General features: G+C 35.2%; 4 protein-coding genes and 2 non-coding genes across 21 annotated transcripts; 4 read left to right on the plus strand and 2 right to left on the minus strand.

The window, feature by feature from the left end:
• Nucleotides 1–494: 494 nt before the first annotated feature.
• LOC104890398 (putative pentatricopeptide repeat-containing protein At1g12700, mitochondrial) lies at nt 495–6,015 on the plus strand. The gene is given in 4 exon segments (XM_057394470.1): nt 495–1,172; nt 1,175–1,939; nt 1,942–4,876; nt 5,726–6,015. Coding segments are annotated over 3 exon segments (1,833 nt in total). The 5' UTR covers nt 495–640; the 3' UTR covers nt 2,478–4,876; nt 5,726–6,015.
• Nucleotides 6,016–8,735: 2,720 nt separating this feature from the next.
• Nucleotides 8,736–8,808, plus strand: TRNAA-AGC (transfer RNA alanine (anticodon AGC)). Its single transcript has one exon. It is a non-coding gene; the product is annotated as a tRNA-Ala (tRNA).
• A 188-nt stretch (nt 8,809–8,996) lies between these two features.
• LOC104890396 (pentatricopeptide repeat-containing protein At1g09190) lies at nt 8,997–13,362 on the minus strand. 15 transcript variants are annotated; one of them, XM_048643509.2, is made up of 5 exons: nt 11,336–13,279; nt 10,968–11,087; nt 10,457–10,640; nt 10,132–10,345; nt 8,997–9,510 (listed from the first exon to the last, which is right to left on the minus strand). In XM_048643509.2, exon 1 carries the CDS (start codon nt 13,095–13,097, stop codon nt 11,637–11,639), a length of 1,461 nt encoding a protein of 486 aa, XP_048499466.1. In that variant the 5' UTR covers nt 13,098–13,279; the 3' UTR covers nt 8,997–9,510; nt 10,132–10,345; nt 10,457–10,640; nt 10,968–11,087; nt 11,336–11,636. The 15 variants fall into 15 exon arrangements, with proteins under 15 accessions (XP_048499466.1, XP_048499469.1, XP_048499465.1 ...); XM_048643512.2 differs by having other exon boundaries at nt 10,457–12,031; nt 12,131–13,362; XM_048643508.2 differs by lacking the exon at nt 10,968–11,087 and having other exon boundaries at nt 10,457–10,636.
• On the plus strand, nt 9,391–10,694 carry LOC104890395 (uncharacterized). Of its 2 annotated transcripts, none has more exons than XM_048643513.2 (4): nt 9,391–9,531; nt 9,644–9,705; nt 10,068–10,299; nt 10,490–10,694. In XM_048643513.2, exons 1-4 carry the CDS (start codon nt 9,468–9,470, stop codon nt 10,630–10,632), a joined length of 501 nt encoding a protein of 166 aa, XP_048499470.1. In that variant the 5' UTR covers nt 9,391–9,467; the 3' UTR covers nt 10,633–10,694. The 2 variants fall into 2 exon arrangements, with proteins under 2 accessions (XP_048499470.1, XP_010674167.1); XM_010675865.4 differs by having other exon boundaries at nt 10,074–10,299.
• A 2,167-nt stretch (nt 13,363–15,529) lies between the features above and the next one.
• Nucleotides 15,530–22,632, minus strand: LOC104890394 (uncharacterized). The gene is made up of 10 exons (XM_010675864.4): nt 22,315–22,632; nt 22,113–22,193; nt 21,982–22,009; nt 21,785–21,867; nt 18,949–18,981; nt 17,153–17,231; nt 16,983–17,035; nt 16,123–16,183; nt 15,909–15,991; nt 15,530–15,793 (listed from the first exon to the last, which is right to left on the minus strand). The coding sequence occupies exons 1-10, from the start codon at nt 22,333–22,335 to the stop codon at nt 15,701–15,703; spliced, it is 615 nt and encodes a 204-aa protein (XP_010674166.1). The 5' UTR covers nt 22,336–22,632; the 3' UTR covers nt 15,530–15,700.
• An 11-nt stretch (nt 22,633–22,643) lies between these two features.
• TRNAP-CGG (transfer RNA proline (anticodon CGG)) lies at nt 22,644–22,715 on the plus strand. Its single transcript has one exon. It is a non-coding gene; the product is annotated as a tRNA-Pro (tRNA).
• The last annotated feature ends 955 nt before the right edge of the window (nt 22,716–23,670 follow it).

A 23,670-nucleotide genomic window follows, 5' to 3' on the forward strand; every position in this document is an offset into this window, starting at 1 on the left:
TAAAAAAATCGAGGGAGTAAAGCTTAGGGCCAGTTCGATATTACTGTGGTTTTCTTTTTTTGGTTTTTTAATACTCAAATTCATATGATATATGTCCTATAATGTATAAAAAAATAATCAAATTTATTGGGAACATGATGCTTTTGAAAACTGACAACTAAAAAGTGAAAAACACTTTAGGACCCGTTAGGTATTATTGTTGTTTTCTATTTTTTGGTTTTCAAAATCATATGATATACGTCTTATAATGAATAAAAAATTAGTTAAATTTATTGGAAACATGATGATTTTGAAAATTGACAACCAAAAAATGAAAACCACTTTTTCTAATTTCCTGTTTTTGGTTTTTAGTTTTCAAAAAACTGAAAAGAAAAAATGATAACAAACCGATCCTTAATTCCCTGTTTTTGATTTTTAATTTTAAAAAAACTGAAAACTGAATACAAAAGACGATAACAACTAACCTTTAGAAGTCAGAAACTCAGAATAGCTAGTTCAGTTTCCAATTGATAGGCGAAGAAGGTGATCGTTTTTCTTATAGTAAAACAAGCTTCATACTTCTATCATTTTCATATTTTCATATACATTTTACTCATTTGCGGAATCAGAAAAAGGAAAAGGGAAAAAAAAGAAGAGGGAGATGAAGATTAAATCTGTTGTATTAGTTAATCAAAATTCTTCAGTTGTCTTCTTCAATGGTTACTGTAAGCTTCTTAATTTTCCTTCTCATTTACCCCTTTTTAATGGTTATTCTTCTGATCATTATGCAAAAGAGAATATTGATGTTGTTGTTGATGATCCTCAATTATTCCTTAAATATGTGAGACATTAATGCAAGTTAGGGTTTTACAATATTGATCATCCCATTTCTCTCTTTGATGCTATGATTTCATTGCACCCTCTTCCTTCAATTGTTGATTTCTGTATGCTTTTTACAGCAATGTGTAAGATTAAACCCCACCCCCCTTTTTCAACTGTTATCTCTCTCCTCAGCCAACTTCATCTTTCCGGCATCCCACCCAATCTTTATTCCCTCAACATCCTTGCCAAATTTTATTGTCGCTCCGGTCGTGTTGATTTTGGATTCTCTGTTCTAGCCAAGCTGTTGAAGATGGGACATTTACCCAGTATCGTCACTTTCACTACCTTCATTAATGGCCTTATTCATTCGGATTGCTTGATGAAGCTGTTCAATTGCTCGATAAGACTATCAAGCTTGGCTTCCAACCTACTATTGTTACCTATGGGACTATGCTTAAAGGTCTTTGCAAACGAGGAAACAATGTTGGTGCTCTTAAGTTGCTTAGGACTATGGAATCTAATGGCCATTTCCTGCCTGATGTTGTCATATATAATACCATCATTGATAGTCTCTGTAAAGACCAGGCTTTACCTCAAGCTCTCCAACTTTTTGAGGAGATGAAAACCAAGCGCATTTTACCCAATGTATTCACTTATCATTCTCTAATTCGAGGTATGTGCACTGTGGGGAAGTGGAAAGATGCTGAAGACATGTTGACTCAGATGTTGGACAACAATATAGCTGCTAATGTGGAGACCTACAACATGTTGATTGACATGTATTGTAAAGAAGGGATGGTTGGTCAACCTAGAGATTTGTTTGAGTACATGATTGACAAAGGTCAGGTTCCCAATATCATCACTTACAGTGCTTTACTAGATGGATATTGTTTACGTGGTGAGATGGAAGAGGCATAAAAGCTAGTTAATATGATGGTAGAACATGGCTGTGAACCTGAACTTTTTACTTTTAACAGCTTAATCAATGGATATGCCAAGTCTAAAAAGCTTGAGATAGCTTTGCGTCTTTTCCAAGAAATGCCACATAAAGGACTAACTCCTAATGTTGTCACATATAACACTCTTATTGATTCCCTGTGCAAGGACAATCAAGTACAATGTGCACGGTAGCTCTTTAAAGAATGGAATCTCATGGCTTAAAGCCCAACGTAGTCACTTATAGTTCATTGATTGATGGTCTATGTCACAATGCATTGATTGACGAGGCAATACATTTGTTCAAACACATGAAGCATAGTGGTGTGCTCCCCGATATCTTCATGTACACTATTCTAATTGATGGGTTGTGTGAAGCTGGGCGACTTGAAGAGGCTTTGAATATCTTTTCCTTTCTAGTAGCCAAGGGGTTACTTCTAAGTGTGCGTACCTACACAGTTCTGATCAAAGGCCTCTGTAAAAAAGGGCTACTAGCTAATGCCAACGAGTTATTGAAGAAAATGGTAGATGATGGATGTCCTCCAAACGAGTACACCTACAATATAATTATTAGGGGATTTCTTCATGGTAATGATATCAGCAAGTCTTTGGAGCTTGTGAGCATTATGACCACCAACGGGTTTGCAGCTGATGCTCACACTAATTCGGTATTTGTTGACTTACTCATTGATCCCAGAGTTAGCAAAGAAAACAAGGCATTGCTTCAGAAGGAGAAATGAGTAAGTCCTTTGTAGATGCATAAGTTTTCATAGTTAGTCTTAACTCTTACCTCTGTTTATCAAATTTCTGAGTGAAAGTCAATTTATGGAGGCAGAGATCTTCATTTTGATGGCTTGCGTTCCTTCCCTACACTTGCCCACGTTCAAATAAAATGTACTATCAATGTATTTCCTAAATTTGTTTGCATTTGTAAAAGTGGAATATGTTTAATCTCACTAGCCAAAATTGATTAAGAAACTTTTGTACTAAGAACTATGAATATACTTTCTAGAGCTAGTGGGCATTAACTTGATGCTTAAATTTTCATCAGTACAAGGATAGCTGCATCCTCCTTTCTACACCATGTTACAGAGTTATTTACTAGAATATACTTAGTGTTTGTGCTATGTTCTTGATTGCTTTAGTTCAAGCTACAGGGCGTGAACCTTTGATTGGAAATGGAAATGCATCTAGTGTTCTGTTTGGCATTGTTAGATCCGAATTAATGATGATGCAGCAAATTGAATCCTAGTCGCAGGTGCAAAGATGTTTTTCATCACTTTCTTCCTTTTTGCCGAGCTCTTCTTTGATCTTCTCTCTTAGGCTATGTTTAGTTCACCTGAAATTTTCTGATCTGAACTTATCTGATCTGATCTGAACTTATTTTTTCTGATCTGATCTGATCTGAACTTATTTTTTCTGATCTGATCTGATCTGAACTTATTTTTTCTGATCTGATCTGAACTGATCTGATCTGATTACAAGATCTTATCTTTTAGATTTTTCTCAATATATAAGAAAAAATATAGTCATGTGGGGTCTTGTTTGATTCGTCTCAATGAGTACTTTATTAATATTCAATCATTATAATTTTTACTAATATGTAATGAAAAATATTTAATAGTATAATGATTGTTAAATATAAGCAAGATCTGATCTGAACTTATTTTTTCTGATCTGACCTGATCTGATTAGATCTAAAATAAGCAAAAATGAGGTGAACTGAACATAACCTTAATATGTATGAGTTGATTCTTCATATCTTCTTCTTTGTTTAGGATTTACTGATTAGATTCAATTTTGAGTTTCATTGATTTAAAAAATGAGGCTTACTTGGGATTCATGAAAATATGGCATTGGATAGCAGAGTGGAAGGAGAGAATCTATGCTGATGACATGACTTTATTTCTTGTGTTCTACAACATTTCTCCTTAGAGTGTTTTTACATAATCCTAGTGCATATACTATCATGAATGGTAGCACTGACGGCCCGTTTGGTAGTTGGTCATAAATGGTGGTAATGGGAATGAATTTATGTGTAAATTTGTGAAAAATATCATTGTCCATTTCCATGGTAATGCTAATTTATCCTAAAATGTCCACTTTCCTTCTTGAATTTTCATTCCCATCCAATACCACCTTGTAAGGTGGTAATGAGTGGAAATGAAAATTGCTTCCCCTTGGAGACAAAAACACAAGTTTAGGAGTGAAATTGATTGCTCATGGAGAAAAAATGTCTCCCCATGGAGATTTTAAAGGTGATTCCCTAATAAAATTACACTTAAAATTCATTCCCATTACCGCAATTTATTAACGTCTATCAAACGGGCCGTGAGAACAGTTATCGTTTCCCTAGGACCAATTCTTATACTTTTAGTAGCAGTTCTGTCGAATCAGGTTCTTCTGGCTTGACGAGATTGCAAAACCTTGGAAATACATGTTTTATGAACAATGCACTTATGTGCCTAGCACACACATCAAAACTTGTCTGCTATTTTAGCAAGAATTTCCAGGAACATTTCGTTTCTGAGCAGAAGAGTCGTTCATGGAGATTACAATAACGAAATTGATCATGACAATCCATTGGGGTGACCGCTGATATATGTCTCTTTTTCCATCAACAGACTCTAATCTGCTTGTTTTTTTCTATGCTGAAGTTATAAATATTGTGAAAATAATGTTTCTACCTTCTCTCTACGGTGAGATTGCTTTGGCTTTTGGAGATGTAATTTGGAAGTTGTAAGCTCCTGGTGCGACTCCAGTAGCACCACAGACATTTAAATTGAAGCTCTGCCGTTTTGCTCCTCAATTTAGTGGCTTCAATCAGCATGATCACAAGTTAGTATATATGGCGTTATATCCGGAAATTTTTGGCATCTCTTCTTCTCATTCCTCCTACTTCAATTAAGTGATAATTTGAAGAATAAATCATTCTTGATGGAGGATTTTAATGAATTTGAACATATAAGAATTTCTAGCTTTTTTGTTGGACGGACTCCATGAAGATCTGAATCGCGTGAAGTTAAAGCCTTATGTTGAAGCTTAGGATGGAGATGGTCAACCAGACGAGGATGTAGCTGATGAGCATTGGCGGAATCATTTAGCTCCGAATGAGACTATCATTGTTGATATTTATCAAGTAAGTTTAAGAGAAAGTATGCTACATTTTGTGTGATAAAGTATAAATCTATTCCTGGGGCCTCAATCATAAGCTTAAGCTTTTGGTTGAGGCCCCAGGAATAGATTTATACTCTATCATTGTGTACGATTTAAATGTGGAGATAGGCTTGAAAATTAAAATGGTGGATCGAATATGAGCTGCTTCTTGACTCTTGCATATGTGCTCTCTATTGATTAGAGATGTTTATGCGTGCGAGCCTTAATATTACTAATATTAGAATGTTGTGATAAGTATAAAAACACAGTACAACTAGTGTCTTTCATGCCTCAGAATGCCTGGAGTAACCTTTGCAAAGTACACAGAATCACAAGGAGTCCTGTCGTGTAAGGTGTAATGCTTAGCCATACTTAAGAGCAAGTTTATTTTTGGTACTTCGTTCTTACTTTTTGTTGTCCAAATAATGCAACATTCTCTATAGTAAGGACTTTTAGGAACGTACCAATGAGGAAAACAAGAATAACAAATAGGAATGGAGAGAGTATATTGTTTATTAGGAATTATGCCTTTTTTTTTTTTTTGAGACAAGAAAATACTCCAATTTAGTTCAACTATCAATTTAAATGGATAATTTGGTTTTTAATTAGAAAATAGAAGTAAGCAGATTAAATTGAACTATTTTTTTTAATCATGCTAGGTTGTTACTTTTCCTAGTTATGCTACCATGTTAATAGAAAACAATAATTTAGTATAACTATTAATATAATTAATTATCCTAATTGGTGCTCTATATGTTCTCGAAAATTTCCTCCTTCAAACTCGTGAAGCTATAAAACTAAAGAATTTAAATACTTGTGCGAAATTGTTCAGTTATCGATGCAAGATTAGATGATAGTCTACAATAACGAGAAAACTATGATCGGATGGGGATCGTCCAACTTTCGAAAAATTTCACAAAAGGAAGGCAGCGCAGTTGCATTATGAAGGTTATATCTGTGGATAGCTTTGTAATTGTTTGATATGTAAAAAGTTTACTGAACAATACAAGATGGCAGGCATTAGAAGTTGTAAGTAGACATTATTCTTGTCATGTATATAAGTATATTAGATTCATTATATTAACATTGTTGTGTTGGGGGAAAAAACACTTCTTATTATGTATCAGGTTCATGTTTAATAAAGACAAGAATAAAGACTGTAATTCAGTAACATTTTACCTCAATTTCAGAACAGAAGGCATATGGATACAATTAGGTAGGTCATGTTACAGACAAGAATAAACACTTCTGAATTGTTTTCCAGATTACCTCTCTCTTCTCGTCACCGTGTAATGTGATTTTTGGTACTACTTCCTCCATTTCGTTTTAAATGCAACAAATAAATATTTTGTCTCTCACAAATAATACCTCTTTATTGCATTTAAAATGAAACGGAGGAAGTACAAATTTATGTGTATATGGTCAACGCAATTCATTGATGGACTAATGTTTTTTAAGTACTTGATAAATAGACATAAATTCCACATGATGTAAATGTTCTTATTTAGTGAATGTGTGGAACTTTTAGTTCTTGCGTTAACGGTTTATTTACACTTTCACAAAAATCAAACTTCCTTTGAATTGCAATGATCCAAGATGTGTGATTTTATGCGTTTAATCAAATTACCACGAACTTGGACTCCTTGCTCTATGGGTTTGCGATATATATGGAATAAACGTGGTAACAAAACTATATCATAGAAAAGTAGATTAAAATACATTGTTCTTCAATACAACTTTTTAGAGTATTACATTTACATATATATAGACGTGATAGAACATAATTCAAGAAAAGTAGATGGATCACAAAATTATCACATTGGTTTATACTCCATCCTACAAGATTGTTCCATTGGAGTAATTTTATACTTTTAAAGTTTTGGTTGTATACTTGTATAGAGTTGATGAGAAAGGAAATTGGCGGAACTAAGAGTATAATGGTAGTCCCTCGTAAACCATTTATGCTATGGGGCAAACTTAAGGGACAATTGAAAGGAGATTGGTGTACTGGGAGTATATTTGATTGACTTGCAATATATGCCTCTTTTTAAAGGATTGGATCATTCCATGATATTGTCCTTTATAACACTTCAATTGATACCAAGTTTTCAGGAGGCATTTGATTCATATAGTGGTATGAGTTTGGAATCGGGAATGAAATCAAGGTGGTATAGGTTTGGAACTTGATACCTAATATCATGTGTTTGGTTTTATTTGAAATTTTTTCTTAAATTTAATACCTAGAGGTATTGTATAAGCCAAACCCACCTCCCTCCTTTGATTTCTAAACCCCATATCTTATGGATATGAGGTGTGGGTTTTGAATATATCAAATTATTAAACAACCACTAGGTATGGACTTTGCTCATTCTAAACTCATACCTCATACTAAAATCATATGAACCAAACACTCCTTCAAGGGTAGTGATGGCCACTGGTGCGTGCTGGGCAGGCCGGACCGTGGGCCGTAGTGGGCTGGGCTGAGATTTCACGGTCTAGGACCGGACCGTGAAATTCATGGGTTGGGCATGCTGGTCCGCGGGTGAAATCTAGCCACACCGGTCTGTTTCCGATTTTCACGGTTCGGAAAGCGGTTCGTGGGTCTACTAGGCTGGATCGGGCTGGCGGGCCGGCATGAGAATTTTTTTTTTCAAAATTATCTAATCGTTGAAATTATTCATTATTGTTACATAAAATCTTTAAAATGAATTAAAATATATACAATTATTAATATTAATGAATAATTTCATTATTTTAAAATTTGATTGAATTATAATATATGCAATTTGATTAAAATATATAAAATTTGGTTCAATGTTTACTTGGACTGGGCTGATCCGGTTCATGGGCCGACGTGGACCGGTTTCGTGGCCCGAGCTGAGCAGGTTTTAGTAGCGGGTTTTAGTGGGCTGGGCTCAAGAAATCTGGCCCACGACCCACCTACCAATTTCACGATTCGAGTTGGGCTGGACCGGGCTTTTTGCAGTCCCAACCCACATGGCCCACGAGGTGGGATGGGCTGGATTGGCCCGTACTGTTGGCCATCTCTACTCAAGGGAATGGAAACTCGTAATGGACTTATACCAGATCTAATCACTTGTCCTTCCTGCTTCATCGTTTCTTTGCACTTAGTCTATTCATAAATTGTGATATACATGCACCCAGGTGTATGTAGATTATGGTGCACCTTCTTCTAAACTACGTCGTTTTATCATTCTTAGAGTATAATTTTAAAAAATTGTTGTTAATTGTTTCCCTAAATTTTGCAATTAAAGATTTATTTTTCAAATTTAAATTTAAATTTAAAAGGTATACTTCCTCCATTTTTTTTTAGATGTTACACTTTCTATTTTAGGAAGTTTTAAATTAGATGTTACACTTTTATTTTGGGTAATAACTTCTCTCTATCTCTCTCCTATCACATGCTCACATGAGACCCTTTTGTTTTTCATTCTATCTATCTCTCTCCTCTCCAAAATTCACCTAGGAGTCTGTGATTTGAAAAGTGTAACATCTAATAAAAAACGGAGGAAGTATGTTCTTTTACCTTAAGTATAGATGTTCATTTACTATATGTTCTTTTCATTATAACCTATATTCTTTTATAAATATAGATTTACATGTTTTTGTAATTTTAAGTCATGTGTTCTTTTTTAAAGTAAAGAAGTTCTTGAAAAAAATTCATATTCTTTTACGTAAATGGTATATTCTTTTTTGGTGCACAATGTTAATCTACGCTTTCATCTGATGGTAAAACAAATTAGAATCGAGGTTAAGAGTGCCTTAGTTGCTTGTGTTTCAAAACTAGAATATATAACGACAAATTCCTTATATATTAATCAGGGGATGTAGCTCAGATGGTAGAGCGCTCGCTTAGCATGCGAGAGGTACGGGGATCGATACCCCGCATCTCCAATTTTGTTGCGATATTTTTAATAAAGATCATCTTTCTCTTTTGACCCCTGCGTAACAGAGACTTTTGAATCTTACTTGCATCTTTCTTTTTTTGTGAAATGCCCTACTAACCCCTAACTTAGAATCTGATGATCACTTAACCCCTCTTTCACAATAATAAATACTATTCAAAACCAGGAAGAACATAATCAAACAAACAGGTAGTAAGATTTAAAATAAAGTAGTTGGGTTAGTCTAACTGCCTTCTTTCTTTTGTTTGTATGTTCTCAACTACAACATCAAACTTACAAACACAATAAAATTAATACTCCCCACTAATACAAGTATACATTCTTACACAAGTACTTACTATTTATGGGGAGATTCAGTTTTTTTTTCCATTGTCAGTTAAGAAAATGGAGCTCATAAATTGATTATTTTTTCCTACCAGAAAACATGACTGCAGAAAAAAACAGATGGTAACTAGAAGTAATACTATAAACCAATAGTTTTTGACCAAATGCAATGACAAAAACAGCTCAGATGTTTCACTTCTTATAAATTGGCATATTGCCCATGTCAAGATACTTCCACTTAAGATACATTGCTTGTTAAAATCTATCTGAAGGAAGTCCCTCGGTCTTGTATGCTTCACATTCCGTTCCTCGAGACCTTCTGTAATGGAAAGATGTGCGCTTGTTTATGCTGTTCTCGTCGTCACTTCTGCAATATGTTGCAGAACAGGTTAGCATAGTGGAGAAACATCTTTCTTTTTCTAGAAGTGAAAAAGATCTGCATATGTTCAATGAGTTTTACATCTCAATCTTGTAGCTATTGATTCTCCTTTTCTAAACAGGCTATGCACAGGATCCAGGACAAATTGTTACAAAAGCATTGTCATGCTTTAATGCCAACAATGTAATCGAGCTCGTACCTTTCTTGCACATTTTTTACAAATACGTAATTAGAAATATAAGTGGTTGAAGTATGCATTAGAAACTGTCAAAAACCAACTAGAAAAAATGAAAAGAAGACGGTCATGACTCTGCAAATGATGTAGCGCATAGGTGGCAAAATATATGGCCTTAAATTAGGTGATTCTAAACATAATCAGATTACCAATTATAGATTTCTCTGATATATAAAACCCTCGTCCCCAGACCCCAGCCCCCAAGCAGTTGATGATAATCCGTCAGTCCTATATATTATGAATTATGAATGCATGGGAAATATGTATAATTTACAAAGTTATATATTCTTTAGCACTGATGGAAAGTCAGGTGCAGATTTATACTAGGTGCAATGAAGGATACAGACTAACCCAGAGTGGATACCTCAACATACCTCCTGCTGCAACAGATCAGTTCTGCTATGGTCCTTGTTTGGCAGAAACACACTTCGTCCTTGACTGTGTTGAGCATTCTCTATCCACCTTTGTATTCTACAACAAGGCCACAATTAATGACATACGATCAACACTTCAAGCAGCTTGTGGCCATACGCATAGAAGAGGTACAAAGCTTACATTCCCTTTCCTCACAGTATAAGAAGTGAAATCCTATACAACGTGCAGACATATATGACATCATAAAAAAGATTTTAACACAAGATCAAAGAAAAAAAATCAGAAATACAATCCCGAAATCATCATTTTTTATATAAATTTTACATGATTTGTGGTGTCTTGGAATATTTTGTGCAGCCAACTTCAATGTAGAAGAATACATGCAAGGCTATTTGCAAGAAGAATGGAGCAGCGCAAGTCTACCTCCTCCACCAAACAACTTGTTCACCTTAATTTTCATTTCTTCAATGCTAATTCTCATGATCAGAGAAGCTCTATGATGTCCTGTCTGACAAGAGGTCAACAATTAATTAGAAATATTAAGACTTGAATAGGTTGGCTTCTTTATATTTGCAACTAAATGAATGAGAGAAGCCTCCATGAACATATACATACTTTGAGCATCAAGCCATATTGCCCACCATGTGTAATATAATAGTAATATTTACTACAATGAGAACTTTGTGTTAATAGTGATATTAACTCGACGAGATTAATGATGCTCACCAAACACTTGCCAAATTAAAGATAATATATTTTTAACAGATTATAAATCCTGAAGAGAACATTGAGCAACCCAATTTCTCTGAATTTCAACAAAGCAGGTAACTCTCACCGAAAGCAGACCACACGATAACGTGGCACCTACCAAATAGCTTATCCCCTTCTCGTGACTCATGATTGAATTACAGAATCCCAAAAAAGACATTGTGCTTCAACTCCTGCTCCCTGACCCCTTCAATCCCCCACAGAGCAAGTTTAGAGTTGCAACTCCAATATGATAGAAGGGGCAAAGCTATAGTCTCCATGCAATGCAAACAAAAGTTCTTTATTATGTTCTAATATTCATAAATCACATCTTCTCACAGAAGTTAAAATATGACGTGGGGACAAGAAAGTACATTTCGTTATATATGTGTATATAAGTAGTAAAGTGTTGAACTTTCTTGTTTTAGGAAGATTGAAGTGTCAAAGTGTCCATACCCATTCGGAGAGAGAAGTATATAATGCAGATACTTGAGCTATAATAAAGAGCCTAATCATCAAATTGTAACTCCCTTGAAGAAGTTGGTGGGTCTCCCCAGAAAAAATACCAAGATCCTCAGGTCTATATTCGTCCCCCTAAGATGCTAAGTCTATCAGCTGCGTAATTCAATTGAGAAAACCAGCCCAATGAATATCCTCATGTCTGATGATTGAATGATACGTTCTCCCCAAGCAACTTCTTACGCCATAGACAAACATGCCTGATGCCTGAGGCTCCACTACCAAACTAGACTGTTGATCATAATCTAACCAAGCTGAGCCCAATGGACTTTCTGACACTTCTTCCCTTCATTAATTCTCTTAACTTATCAACTTCACTCCATCTTCCTTCTTCTGCATAGATATTGGATAATTGTACGTAGTTACCAGAATTCCATGGCTCGAGATGGATTAGCTCTTTAAGAGCATGTTCTGCAAGTTGAACATCACCAATATTCCGTGAAGCACTAAGCAGGGAACCCCACAACACCGCATTTGGCCTCATAGGCATATCTTTTACCAGGTCATATGCCTCACTCAGACATCCACTTCGGCCAAGTAGGTCTACCATACATCCATAATGCTCAAGCTTGGGAAGAATTTTGTGTTGGGCCATCATCGATGAAAAAAAGTGCCGACCTTTCTGTAACAACCCTGCATGGACACAACAGGTTAAAACCCCTACATAGCTTGAATCGTTAGGCTTTGTACCTCTACTTAGCATTTCTTCAAACAAATCAACCCCAAGCTCACCTTTCCCATTAAAAGCAAGACCTGAGATCAGGGTGTTCCAGGAAATCACATTTTTCCTAGGCATTTCACTGAAGACTTGGTGAGCCGTTTCCAAATCTCCACATTTGCAATAGAAATTCACTATTGAGTTACCCACTGTGATGAAATCTCTAAAAAGTCCACTAGATTGAGTATATGAGTGCAGACGATTCCCAACATCAAAAGCACCCATACGACCACATACAGGTAGCACAGTGACCACAGTAGCCTCATCTGGCTCAAAACAACCATCAATTTGCATTTGATTAAACAGTTCCAAGGCCTCCCTATCCCTCCCACACTTTGCCAACGAAGCTATCATCGAATTCCACGACACAATGCTCCTTTCTCTCATCTGCCTAAACAAAATCAAACCCATATCAACATCTCCCTTCTTGCAAAACCCACGAATCATCAAATTCCATACTATCACATCTTTGTGAGACATTTCATCAAACACCTTCTTTGCATCCTCCATCTTCTCACAACTCGCATAAAACTCCACAATCCCAATTCTCAAAGAACTACAACGCTCAAGCCCCACCTTTATCGTTTCGCTATGAACACATTTTCCAACCCTTGAATCACAGATATTACAACAAGACTTAATTAAAGGCGCAAATGTAAATTCATTGGGTAAAACCCCACTATTTTTCATAAGGGAAAATAAAGATAATGATTTCTGAAAAGGCCCAGAAACAGAATAACCCTTAATCATGGAATTAAAAAGGATAAGATCAGGAAATTGGGCTTGCTGAAATACAAGCTCAGCATACCGTATTTTTCCGTGGGACCTACAAACGGAGACGAAATGAGAGAGAACTTGATTTGATTGGTGGAGTTCATGGCGGAGAAAATGGGCGTGAATTTCGATGAGATGTTTTCGGTTTCTTCGATCATGGAGATGGCGGAGGATTTTTCGTTCGATTTCTCTGCTCCCTCTGTTCATTTCTGTGCGTTTGCTATGTGCTCACTATGTGTTCGATGAAATGACTCAGAGAAGTTTTATCTGGTTGGCGCCAACAGAAGTGAACCCAACTGTCGTTTAAAAAGTGGTTTATTCGGAAAGCCCCAATTTTTTTCCTTTTTTACGCTTACAAACTATTGCCAAAAGCAAAATATTAGAAAAAACTGATCTAGAACAATCTCTGAACTTCTATACATCGCCCACCAATTACTTAATAGTGGAAATATTATGTAATATCTAGAGTTACCTTGAATTATCGAGTTGTCTAGTTAAAGTGAAAGTTTACATATCAACTAGAAAAATCTAGATGATCATAAAAAATCTAGCTACACATATGTGGAAGAATGATCTAGATTAGATCACCGATATTACCACTTACTATAAATATTAGTGATGTATGCTTGTTGATGTAAGAAAAAAACTTTACAAAGTGAATATAAGTTAACCAATTTCCCATTTTCCACTTCCACGTCAATTCCATCAACAGAACATAACATTGCTACTCCTAATTAAAATCCGACCAACTTCCTCCTAATTCTAACACAAAAAAACCAATTAAGGTTTGTTTAAAGTAATAAGTTAGAAATTATTAATTACCCATTTTCGATACTGTTAGAGCATAACTAATTGTTGATCCAAAATTTTGAATCATCAAATATTTTAATACTTGCTTTCCTCTCTCTTCCCCACCATGAATGAATAGATAATCTATAATTTTAGATCTTCATATTATCTTTTCTGCTTTCTACCATACTCCACCATATATTCTCTCGTCAATCTCCTCTTCATCCCATCTTTTTATTTATTATTGATTATTTAAGAATCGAATCAATTAATGATTATTAAGTGTAAATAATTTATATGTTTGTGATTAAAAAATATTTGTAAAGAATAATTTCGTTAATATTGTACCTAACAAAATGAGCTTAAAAATAAAATGTATAGAAGTAGCTCAATATTTCTGTTTATAGACAAAAAAATATAGTTGTTGGTGTTGTTTTTTTAAAAAAATATTTAAATTGTACTTATGTCCGTTGCAAAAAATTACAACGTTACTGATTCATTGCAATATAGACCAATATATTGATGATAAGGGGATGGTTAGATTTCTGCCATGCAACAGAAGTGGGGGCCGCAACAGAAATGGGGCCCTTGTCAGATTCATCCTCCTCTCAGCTGGCGCCATGAGGACAATGAACAAACTATTGTTGTTGGGTTTTAGATCGTTGCTCAGGGCTTAGATCCTCCGAAATACCCGCGTCGCGGGCCCGTTAGCCGGGGCTTCTTCCTCGAGTCCTGTCATGATCTGCAAATGAAGATCTCGATTATTATAATAAGATCTTTCGGACGTTGCCACCGCTCAATCCACCCCTGCAAAAAGTTGGTATTCAAGAGACGGAAACTGAAAACTTGTCGTATAATTTCAGGAAATGTTCGGAATAAACTAATGTTCAGTTTTTACTATTTTTATTTGAGCTTGTGTATTATTTCATTCTCTCCGACTTGGAGAATTCCATCGCATAAAACATCGTGTTGTTGACAGAACGTCCTTTCAACGATCTGATCTTCATCCTCTTTCCTCCTTTTTCTTTCTCTCTCCTATTTTCTATTGCTTTTTATTCTCTATCTCCTCATAATCTATAGATTAGATCAACCATTGGCCTTACTCTTAGAAGTACCATTTATATATCTTAGTATTGGTTTTGCATTTATATTGTTGCTAGGTCGGAGTTCTTTGATACTATAAAACATTTAAATGTACGATCAATTTTGTATTGGTACTATAAATGGTTCTAATACTAATACTTTAAAATATTGTATTAATACTACATTTCTTATTAGTACCATCAATAAGTGTTTAAAGTCCAAAGATAATATTTATAGATCAAGGTATTTTCTACACGATATGCCTATATCTTCGGTTTAATCTTCCCTCCATTCTTTATTAATGATCATCTGTTCTAAATGAGGCTATCTTTTTCTTATGGAGTTCATCATCCTTTTCTTATCTCTCAATCACATTAACCACCTTTCTTCTTCATCTCAATACTTCAACTATAAACTGTCTTTGTGTCAAAATGTGGAAAACTCTGTCGTAAAGTTTTTGTGCTTATTGCTTAGGTTTACATTTTTAACCTTGCACATTTGTTTGAACTGGATAGGTCTTTGGTAAGACAGTCTGACGTTAAGCTTAACTTCAGTCTTGTTAACAATAATAACTAATTGAACAAAAAATTATAACTATTAACCCGAAAATCATAACTAATGACTACACAATCATAACTTTTATTCTAAACATAATAACTAAACGTGCAAAAAGTATAACTAATTGCTCAAAAAATATAACTAATGGCGTCTAATGTTAAGCTCAACGTCAGACGGTCTTCTATAAGAATTTGTGAAAGAGCATAGAGTAGAGTAATGAAAATTGGATGTATTAAATATGGAACTGATAATTCACTCCAAATTTTCCTTGATACTCTCTCCTCTACAACAAAGCGAGTATAGAGAATACAATGTGATTAACCTCGAACCCCCCTATGTAAAGCTACAGCAACAAATTCAGAAAAAGGGTGCATTTGAATTCATTTTTTAGAAGAGCCAAAACCACCAAACCCCATCATAGCAGCCACATCAGGATCCATCTCAGGCTCCTCTTCTCCGGCGGCCTTCTCCTTCTGGTACAAAAAACAACCAGTAAAAAAATATAGGACAATGAGAAGATCGATTCCATGAAGAGCGATGGAAGAGAGTACAATTGACAAATAAAAAAAGTAATTTCACAGCACGAACCTTCTTTTCTTTCTTCCTCTCCCGACGTTGACGTTTTCTCTCCTCCTCTTCTTCTTGTTGCTTTAAGATTCTATCGTCGAGATCTAAATGCAAAAAGGTAGCGCTTACGTTAGAGCACGATAATGATGATGAGTGTCTCATTACATGATAGGTTATTTGTTGGAATAAACAATATGAGAATTCTGCTTAATTACACAAATGCACTTATTCTGACCTTGCTCAGAAAAACTGCCAGTAGTTTTCCGCTTCTTGAGAACCTCAAACCGCTGTCTCACCTGTGACATTGTTAATTTGATATAGCAACAAAAACCAGTATAAGTCCAATAGTAGAGTTTCTCTAAACAAGTTTGGGCCCTATATTTCTCTATGGTTTGTGAGGGCAAATCTAGAGAATAAGCGAGATACTGACTGAGCGCCGATAAACAGATAGATTGTCCTATGAAAATTTTCGATTTCACACATCATTTTTCTTTCTCTTTTTTTGTAATCATGGGGAAAACGGCTATTCAGGTGCCACATATTCATGCCCGAAAACCTTTCTCAAATGACCACAGCTCATCCACTAGCCAAAGAGGACCGAACTGCTTTTGATAGGAAAACACTAGAATACTAACTAAAACTTACAAACCAGAAAAATGATCATAGACCACTATTGGAAATTGTCTGACAGCATACACAAAACTATTTATCATATAACATCACCATATACTTTTGTATATTCATTTATAACAAGTCAAGCCAGTGATATTACGATCACCAAGATGTACCGAGACAGCATATACAAATAAAGGGGAGCAGAACTATATTTTCAAAGGCAAATTGCAACAGCAATGCACAATGATGTATAACAGGCTTAACAGCAGAAGTCAGAAAAGCAAAACTATTATGAAAAATTACAATTTCATCAACTCATCATACATACCAAAAAGAAAAAGTGATCAAGTTCAAATAAATCCTTGACCATAAGGCCCTAAAGCTCTTGCAAATATTTCTTCCATTATAATTCAGTCACCACGAATTCTCTATCATATAACCGATTTACGCTAAACAAAAAAAACTGCAACCAAGGCTTACCTGATCAAGAGTTGCTCGTTCTGATCGCATAGACATACCCAACGCCCTTTGATCTGAATATAAGCCAATAATCAGACAAGAGTGAGATACAGTCCAGTGTAGACGTAAATAAAATGCTAACAGAAGGAACAGAGAGGGAGAGAAATCAGCAGATCCCGCGAGTAGCTTACGTTTCTTTCCATTGATGTGGTCCAAGTAATTTGCTGAATCCTTTACCACACATTCACAAACTGAACAATAATAACCAGCCTGCAACAAGACAGATTAAGTGAGCGCACAAGCAGTGTCATAATGAAGACATCAATGTTTCAATTGAATAAAAAGCACCATACAACTATGCTTGTATTTATCAAACAGCAAATTGTTCACGGCTTGAGGAAACCAATATGAAGACAGAGACAGGCATATATCATCTTGAAGCAGTCTAAAGCATCTCTACTTTTTAAAGACTATTGGTCCCATGAAGAGCTACCCAAGTTAAGCTAAGGAGACAGGTTGAAACTGCAGCTAAAATGCAAAGGACATCAGTTACGACCACCAACACCCCCACAAAAGATACTTAAACTAATAGGAAAAGAGAGCATGCTTAATAAAGATAAGAAGCGCTGACAAGGGGGGAAAGCTATATTGCTTTGACTCTTCATTTCATCTCAAGTATCCGTGTCAGATCCTCGACACTCGGACATGGATAGGACACTTGAACACTTTGTTTTGGGCCAAAAAAATTGAAAAAGTTCCAAAAAATAACCGGGTCGGACACTTGGACACGTATCCATGCCGGACATGGGTACCTGAGTCCGAGCAACATAGGGGGAAACAGTAAAAGTCATACAACTGAAGGTGTTTAACTGATTGTGTCTACTGAGATACGGAAGTAATGACACCAGTAAGCATCCAGACTCCAGCTGAGGTCAAGGAACAATAAGCTTTGGCAATGCAGCTACAAAAACTTATAATGATCTCTCTTTCTTTATATAGAGCACTAATTAGGATTTTAGATGACATTCCCCCTCCATCCAAGAAAAGTAAGAGAGGTAAACATGTCTGAGAAACATGATTTAGGATTGAATACACACAACCCCAAACCGCAGTTTCCCCTAGTAAGTTTTACTAACCTAGTATCAAATACCTGAACCAGCAATTTCTTTTTTAAGTCTTGTCTTCCTATCAAAACATAAGACAGGATTTCTATGAAACAAATCATTTAGGCTAATATCAATCAGATGGTGCCATTCTCTTTCAATATCTCTCGTCACCAGGTTCAAGAGAGGCATTGCCACACAGCATAGCTCAGGGGAGGGTAATACAAAAATATATCGTAAGACTTCATGAGTTTGTAGTTCAATTGTAGCTTTGGATTTCTCATTACCTACAACAAAACGAGTCTTCAAACTTGGCAATAAACAGCAAAAACCTTTTTGCAGACAGTTAACCACCAATTGCAAACATAATTCTTTCATAAATTTTAACATTGATCAAGATTATATCTTTCCAAATTCAACTCTACAGAACACAACATGAAATGAACTATAATTCTAAACATGATCCATCTTTAATGGTGTTCAGAACAAAAACTACACATAACACATAGGATATGCTATCCAACTTAAGAAATGAATCAAAAGATGTAATCTCTAACTACATAGACCACCTGATAACTCAAGAACATCTAATATTCAGAAAAGCATACTAATAACCCAATGTACAAACTAAAGGCACAACTGCTCAAGCTAGACAGAACAATAGAGTATCCAGGCAAGCAATTAAAGGCCCAAGCTCTAGCACCCCACCCCACCAACCCCCACCAAAAAAAGAACCGAAAATTCCCCAAAACTAGAAGAAAAAAGACAGAATGTATACATGTTGGCATAACAGCTCAATTAACAAAATTCAAACATGAACAGGACAGTAGTACAGAACTGAACCCAGAAACAATACCAAAAAAAATTAACAAAATAGTATATACCTGCTGGCTTAGCGGTGCTATTGGTGTGACAACCTACAAGAAAAAAATTTACAAGTCTTAGTATCAGGATGAGAAATGTAAAGAATAGCCCTAAAATAATCCTTACTGATGAAAGCAAGTCATAGTATCAGGATGAGAAATGTAAAGAATGGCCTTAACATAATCCTTATTGATGAAAGCAATGAAATTTAAGATGTAGTACATACAACTATTACTCATATTTTTTTGCTAAGACAGGAGTATTTATCTTGGACTTGCGCACTAGATCCCTAAATGCTCGGATTTAGTTTATTTTCTACAAACATATAGGTGTTTGATTCAGAGTCTCCAAACATCATATCATATCATATTAAAGTGACATGGGTCAGATATGGGTAGTTTACCTGGGTCCAAGGACAAGGTTAACATTAACTATGATCATTTGAAATCAATAGGTCGCCAAGCACACATATATGTTAGCATAAGACAGCAATATTTGAAGCGAACAAAAAAATAATGCATAATAAATGGATATAGCGCATAAGAAGTTTCAAATACTTCCTCGTTTCTAAATAAGTGCAACATTTGCATAGTATTTACCATTCACAGTTTAAACTTTAATTAGCTTTGGTGATTTACATTTTAGGAAAAAAATAGTCATGTGGGATCTTGTTAGATTCGTCTGAATTTGAATTTATTTTAATATCAACTTTTTATAATTTTTACTTATTGATAATTGAAGATATTAATGGTTAAAATAAAGCATTGGCGAACGTGAAAACAAAAAGTGTTGCACTTATTTAGAAACGGAGGAAGTATAATACTATATATAAAAAGTAAATAAATCCATTAGGAAAAAGAGTTAATCACTCTAGAATATGGACAGAAATTCTCAGTTTTAAATCAGTGTGCAAAGTTCGCACCCACCAGGTAAAGGGATACTTACTGCAACACAAAATTTTGTGCACAAGAATCTCCTCCTCCCAAAATAAGAAGTTTGGTATTCATAATCCTTTGCATCTTTACCAATCATGCCCTCAAACTCTTCCCCAACAGCCCATCCCACCGCCAAAATCAATCACGAGTCATATTCCTAAGATTCATGCCTTCTTCCCCTCCCTCTGTCCTCTTTCTCAACGTCACACCCAGTCTATCAGCATTTATTAAAAAGAACATTAACACAATCCAACAGTACAAAAGTACCATTGATAAGGTGTAACTAAAGTACTCCAGCTCCTACATCGCTACCCTAACCACCCACCTCCTAAGAATGATTGGAGGAGAAGACTCTACATGTGCACAGGAGTAGAGCAAAATTACATCAAAAAAGCTATTCACATCTCCATTCTACATCTACCAACACTTGAAACAATCTCCCTAAACAGTATTTCACTATACAAACATTTTCGTGCAAAATTTTTGTTATTCCTACAACTGTGGACTGCATTTTGTGATTGTTGTCTCTGCAGCTATAACAGCATTAACCTTGCACAATACTTTTAATCTTTCGATTTGTCCTTCTCCATTGTAACTGAGTTTAGGTCAGATAAGGAGCTGCATACAACAATGTTAAACTTGGCATGACAAGGTCTAGGGAGGTCTAGATGTACACATTCTTACCCCTAAATACTTATAAACTGAATTTTGGTCGAGATATTATCTGAAAATATAGAGATTTCAACATGCAATGCATATCCACAAAGAGCTTCCTTGATCTGCTTGCTGAAAACATGCGACTGTACTTAATTTACCCTATACTCCTGAGTATTGACTACATCACTAGGGTTGAGTAGACAGGGGACATGTGGGTTGAGAACTTCTTCTATTTTCCAAACATGTAAGCAAAGAATTCACACACTTGACTTTTCTTATAGCAAGAGACTAGCCATCTTTAACGAAGCACATAAGCAAGTGGTTACATGATCAGACACAAAACTTCCCATCTCTCAATCCCTGTGAGCCCTTAGTACTGAGTAGACTAGCTTGTATTTGCTTAGTTGCAGCCCAAACGAACCTTATTAGCTTATCACCTGGATCTGAGCTAATATAGTTCCACAAGTTGGAATTGAATTCAAACTGCTAGGACAACATAGAAGCGAAGCAAATTTCCTGCTTAGCCTAATGGTGAATATGTCCCAAATTCTAATTTTACTAAACTGCATCAATCATCTATAAGTCATTCTCTTGAAAATGAGACATGAAGCAACCAAACAGTTGCCAAAAATCCCTATGTTACTTCGGCACCATTATTTACTACAAAAATCGTGTGTCATGTTGTATCATGTCCGACACGACAGTTCACTTGGATACTTGATTTCAAACTAAAACTGGATTTTTTTTTCTACAAAATAATTGTGTCGGACACTGGATAACTGTGTCTGGATAATGCATAAAAATCCTAATTTTGAATTCCACTAAACATCATCAACCAGCATCATCTGTCAGCCAATTCTTCTTTACGAGTGAGACAGGAACTCGCGAAGCCATAAATAATACAAAACCTCTAAGTCACTTGAACCCTGATGCTAGACTGCTACACAACTGATAAAAGTATAGAACCAATGGCACAAAGTCCGTCGATTTTCTTATAAGCTCTGCAGTACATAACAATGCAGCTTATACTATCAAATGCTAAGTGACATTTAGTACAAAGTACTACAATGACAGCCTAACATCACCAATTCTTTAACATTCTCTTTGCCTAAAATTAGCCAAAATACTACACACAAAAGCATGACACTGGCAATGCCATTATGCAGCATTTAGTACAATGTACTACACTCTCTTTATCATATAAAATAAACGAAACCGAAAACCAAATCAGATAATGAAAGTAAGACAGAACACAAATACTAACCTGTGTCTTCCCCAAACGCGACTCGAGATCAACTTCATAATCCCTGTGCTTCAATGGCTTCCTCTGCACTGGAGGTCCTTTAGCTGCACAAACATACTCAATTTTTTATACATTATTCCACCATACAATAAATCCACAAGATCATTCATTTCAGCACAAAAAACCTTCACCCAAGAAAATAAAGAAATTCAACTTACATTTAGATTTCAACCGTCCATCCTTTTCCTGTAATAAATGTACCACCCAAAAATTCAAAATAATTAGAAACAATTAACCACATAATTAAATTCACATTTTGAAAACAATAATGATTTCGAAATCCCAAAACCTTCTCTTCACGCTCTCGAGCTCGTTGCAAATATTCTTCACGATCGAACTTCCGCCTAAATGTGTTATCAACTCCAACTGCCTACATACCACCCACAAAGCATATAATCAAAGTTTTAATTTTTTTTTTGGGTAGCATAAAATTTCCAGTAATAACTCCATTTCTTGTAATTTAAGGAAAAGAAGGAGTTGAATGAACTTACTTTATTACTCGATTCAGACATTTTGGGAACTATTATCAGTTAAAACCCTAAATTTGCGCACAAAAGAATTAAAATTTCAACCCTAAATTGGTTTAAAGTTGGAACTATATATAAGTAGGAAGAACAAAAGTGATACGAGGTTGATAGAGATTTAGACAGATTTAATGAAGTTGATGTGTTAAATTTGAAGGAATTTGCCCGTTTTTTTGTTGCTTTGGTGATGATGGAGGTATTGACGAATCTGGAATCAGAGAGTCTGCAAAATTTCGTGGAAAATAAATCGAGTTCTATATGCGGATTAACTTGCAATTAAAATTTTGGATCAATGTGGGCGTTTGGTCTAGTGGTATGATTCTCGCTTCGGGTGCGAGAGGTCGTGAGTTCGATTCTCGCAACGCCCCTAAATTCCCATAGGAGTTTTGGATCATTTAGGTTTTTAACGATTTTTTTTACCTCTAATAATAATACTCCCTCCGTCCCATAATAGCTTACTTTATTTTTTGTGGATCAAACTTTAAAATCTTTGATCGAATATCCTCATCTGTATATATATAAAAAAAAACATATTCATGTGTGATCTTGTTAGATTCGTCTCAATGTGTAGTTTCATAATATCAACTTTTTATATTTTTTTATTGATACGAAATTGAATATATTAAAGGTCAAAGTTACGTATTGGAGACCGTGTAAAAAAAAACAAGCATTATACTATGGGACGGAGGAAGTACTATACATATGTATTAAAATGTCTATAAATGTCATTTTACGCAAACAAATGGCAATAATTTTTTAGCAATCATTTAATTTTTACCAAACATATTTATAAAAAAAAGTTGTCAAATCAGCAGTCAAATCTGCCGAACAAAAAGTTAAAACTCTAACAGCAAACTTCAAACTCTAACAACTAAACTCTAAACTTTATTTGTCAAACAGGGCCATGATTTATTATATTCTTAGTAGGGTAAAGATAATGTTTGAGCCTTGAAGTAAGTCCATTTTGTATTATTCTACTCACTTTTTATATACTTTATTTTAACTATCATTTGTGATTTATACCTAATGAAAAGTATATTCATAGGGGTTTTTAAATATTAGTGGTCAAAACTTTACATCGGCAAGCGTAAAAGTGAAATTGTGTAGATTAAAAAGTAACAGATGTAACACTTTGGAAGTCTATGTCATGGCCTTGATATAGATAACACGTTTGAGAACCTAACAAGTTAATTGATAACGGAGTATAATATCATGTCTCTTATAATTTAATTTAGGAAACTTCTGGTAAAAAGAGCTTTTAATCAGCTAACTAGGTAAAAAAAAAAATCTCTTTTTCGAAAAAACGGGATGGAGGAGCTATTA

This window comes from Beta vulgaris, chromosome 4 (assembly GCF_026745355.1).
Source record: "Beta vulgaris subsp. vulgaris cultivar EL10 chromosome 4, EL10.2, whole genome shotgun sequence".
Classification (NCBI taxonomy): domain Eukaryota; kingdom Viridiplantae; phylum Streptophyta; class Magnoliopsida; order Caryophyllales; family Amaranthaceae; genus Beta; species Beta vulgaris.

Excerpts from the sequence above, each read along its gene's own strand:
- LOC104890395 (XM_048643513.2), top strand. The coding sequence starts at position 9,468 with ATGGAAAGATGTGCGCTTGTTTATGCTGTTCTCGTCGTCACTTCTGCA. Across the intron at positions 9,706-10,067 it reads CATGCTTTAATGCCAACAAT|GTGCAGATTTATACTAGGTG; the intron begins GTAATCGAGCTC and ends ATGGAAAGTCAG. Across the intron at positions 10,300-10,489 it reads TGGCCATACGCATAGAAGAG|CCAACTTCAATGTAGAAGAA; the intron begins GTACAAAGCTTA and ends TATTTTGTGCAG.
- LOC104890396 (XM_048643508.2), bottom strand. The coding sequence starts at position 13,097 with ATGAACAGAGGGAGCAGAGAAATCGAACGAAAAATCCTCCGCCATCTC.
- LOC104890394 (XM_010675864.4), bottom strand. The coding sequence starts at position 22,335 with ATGTCTGAATCGAGTAATAAA. Across the intron at positions 17,036-17,152 it reads CCACATCAATGGAAAGAAAC|ATCAAAGGGCGTTGGGTATG; the intron begins GTAAGCTACTCG and ends GCTTATATTCAG. Across the intron at positions 15,794-15,908 it reads AGAGGAAGAAAGAAAAGAAG|AAGGAGAAGGCCGCCGGAGA; the intron begins GTTCGTGCTGTG and ends TTTTTGTACCAG.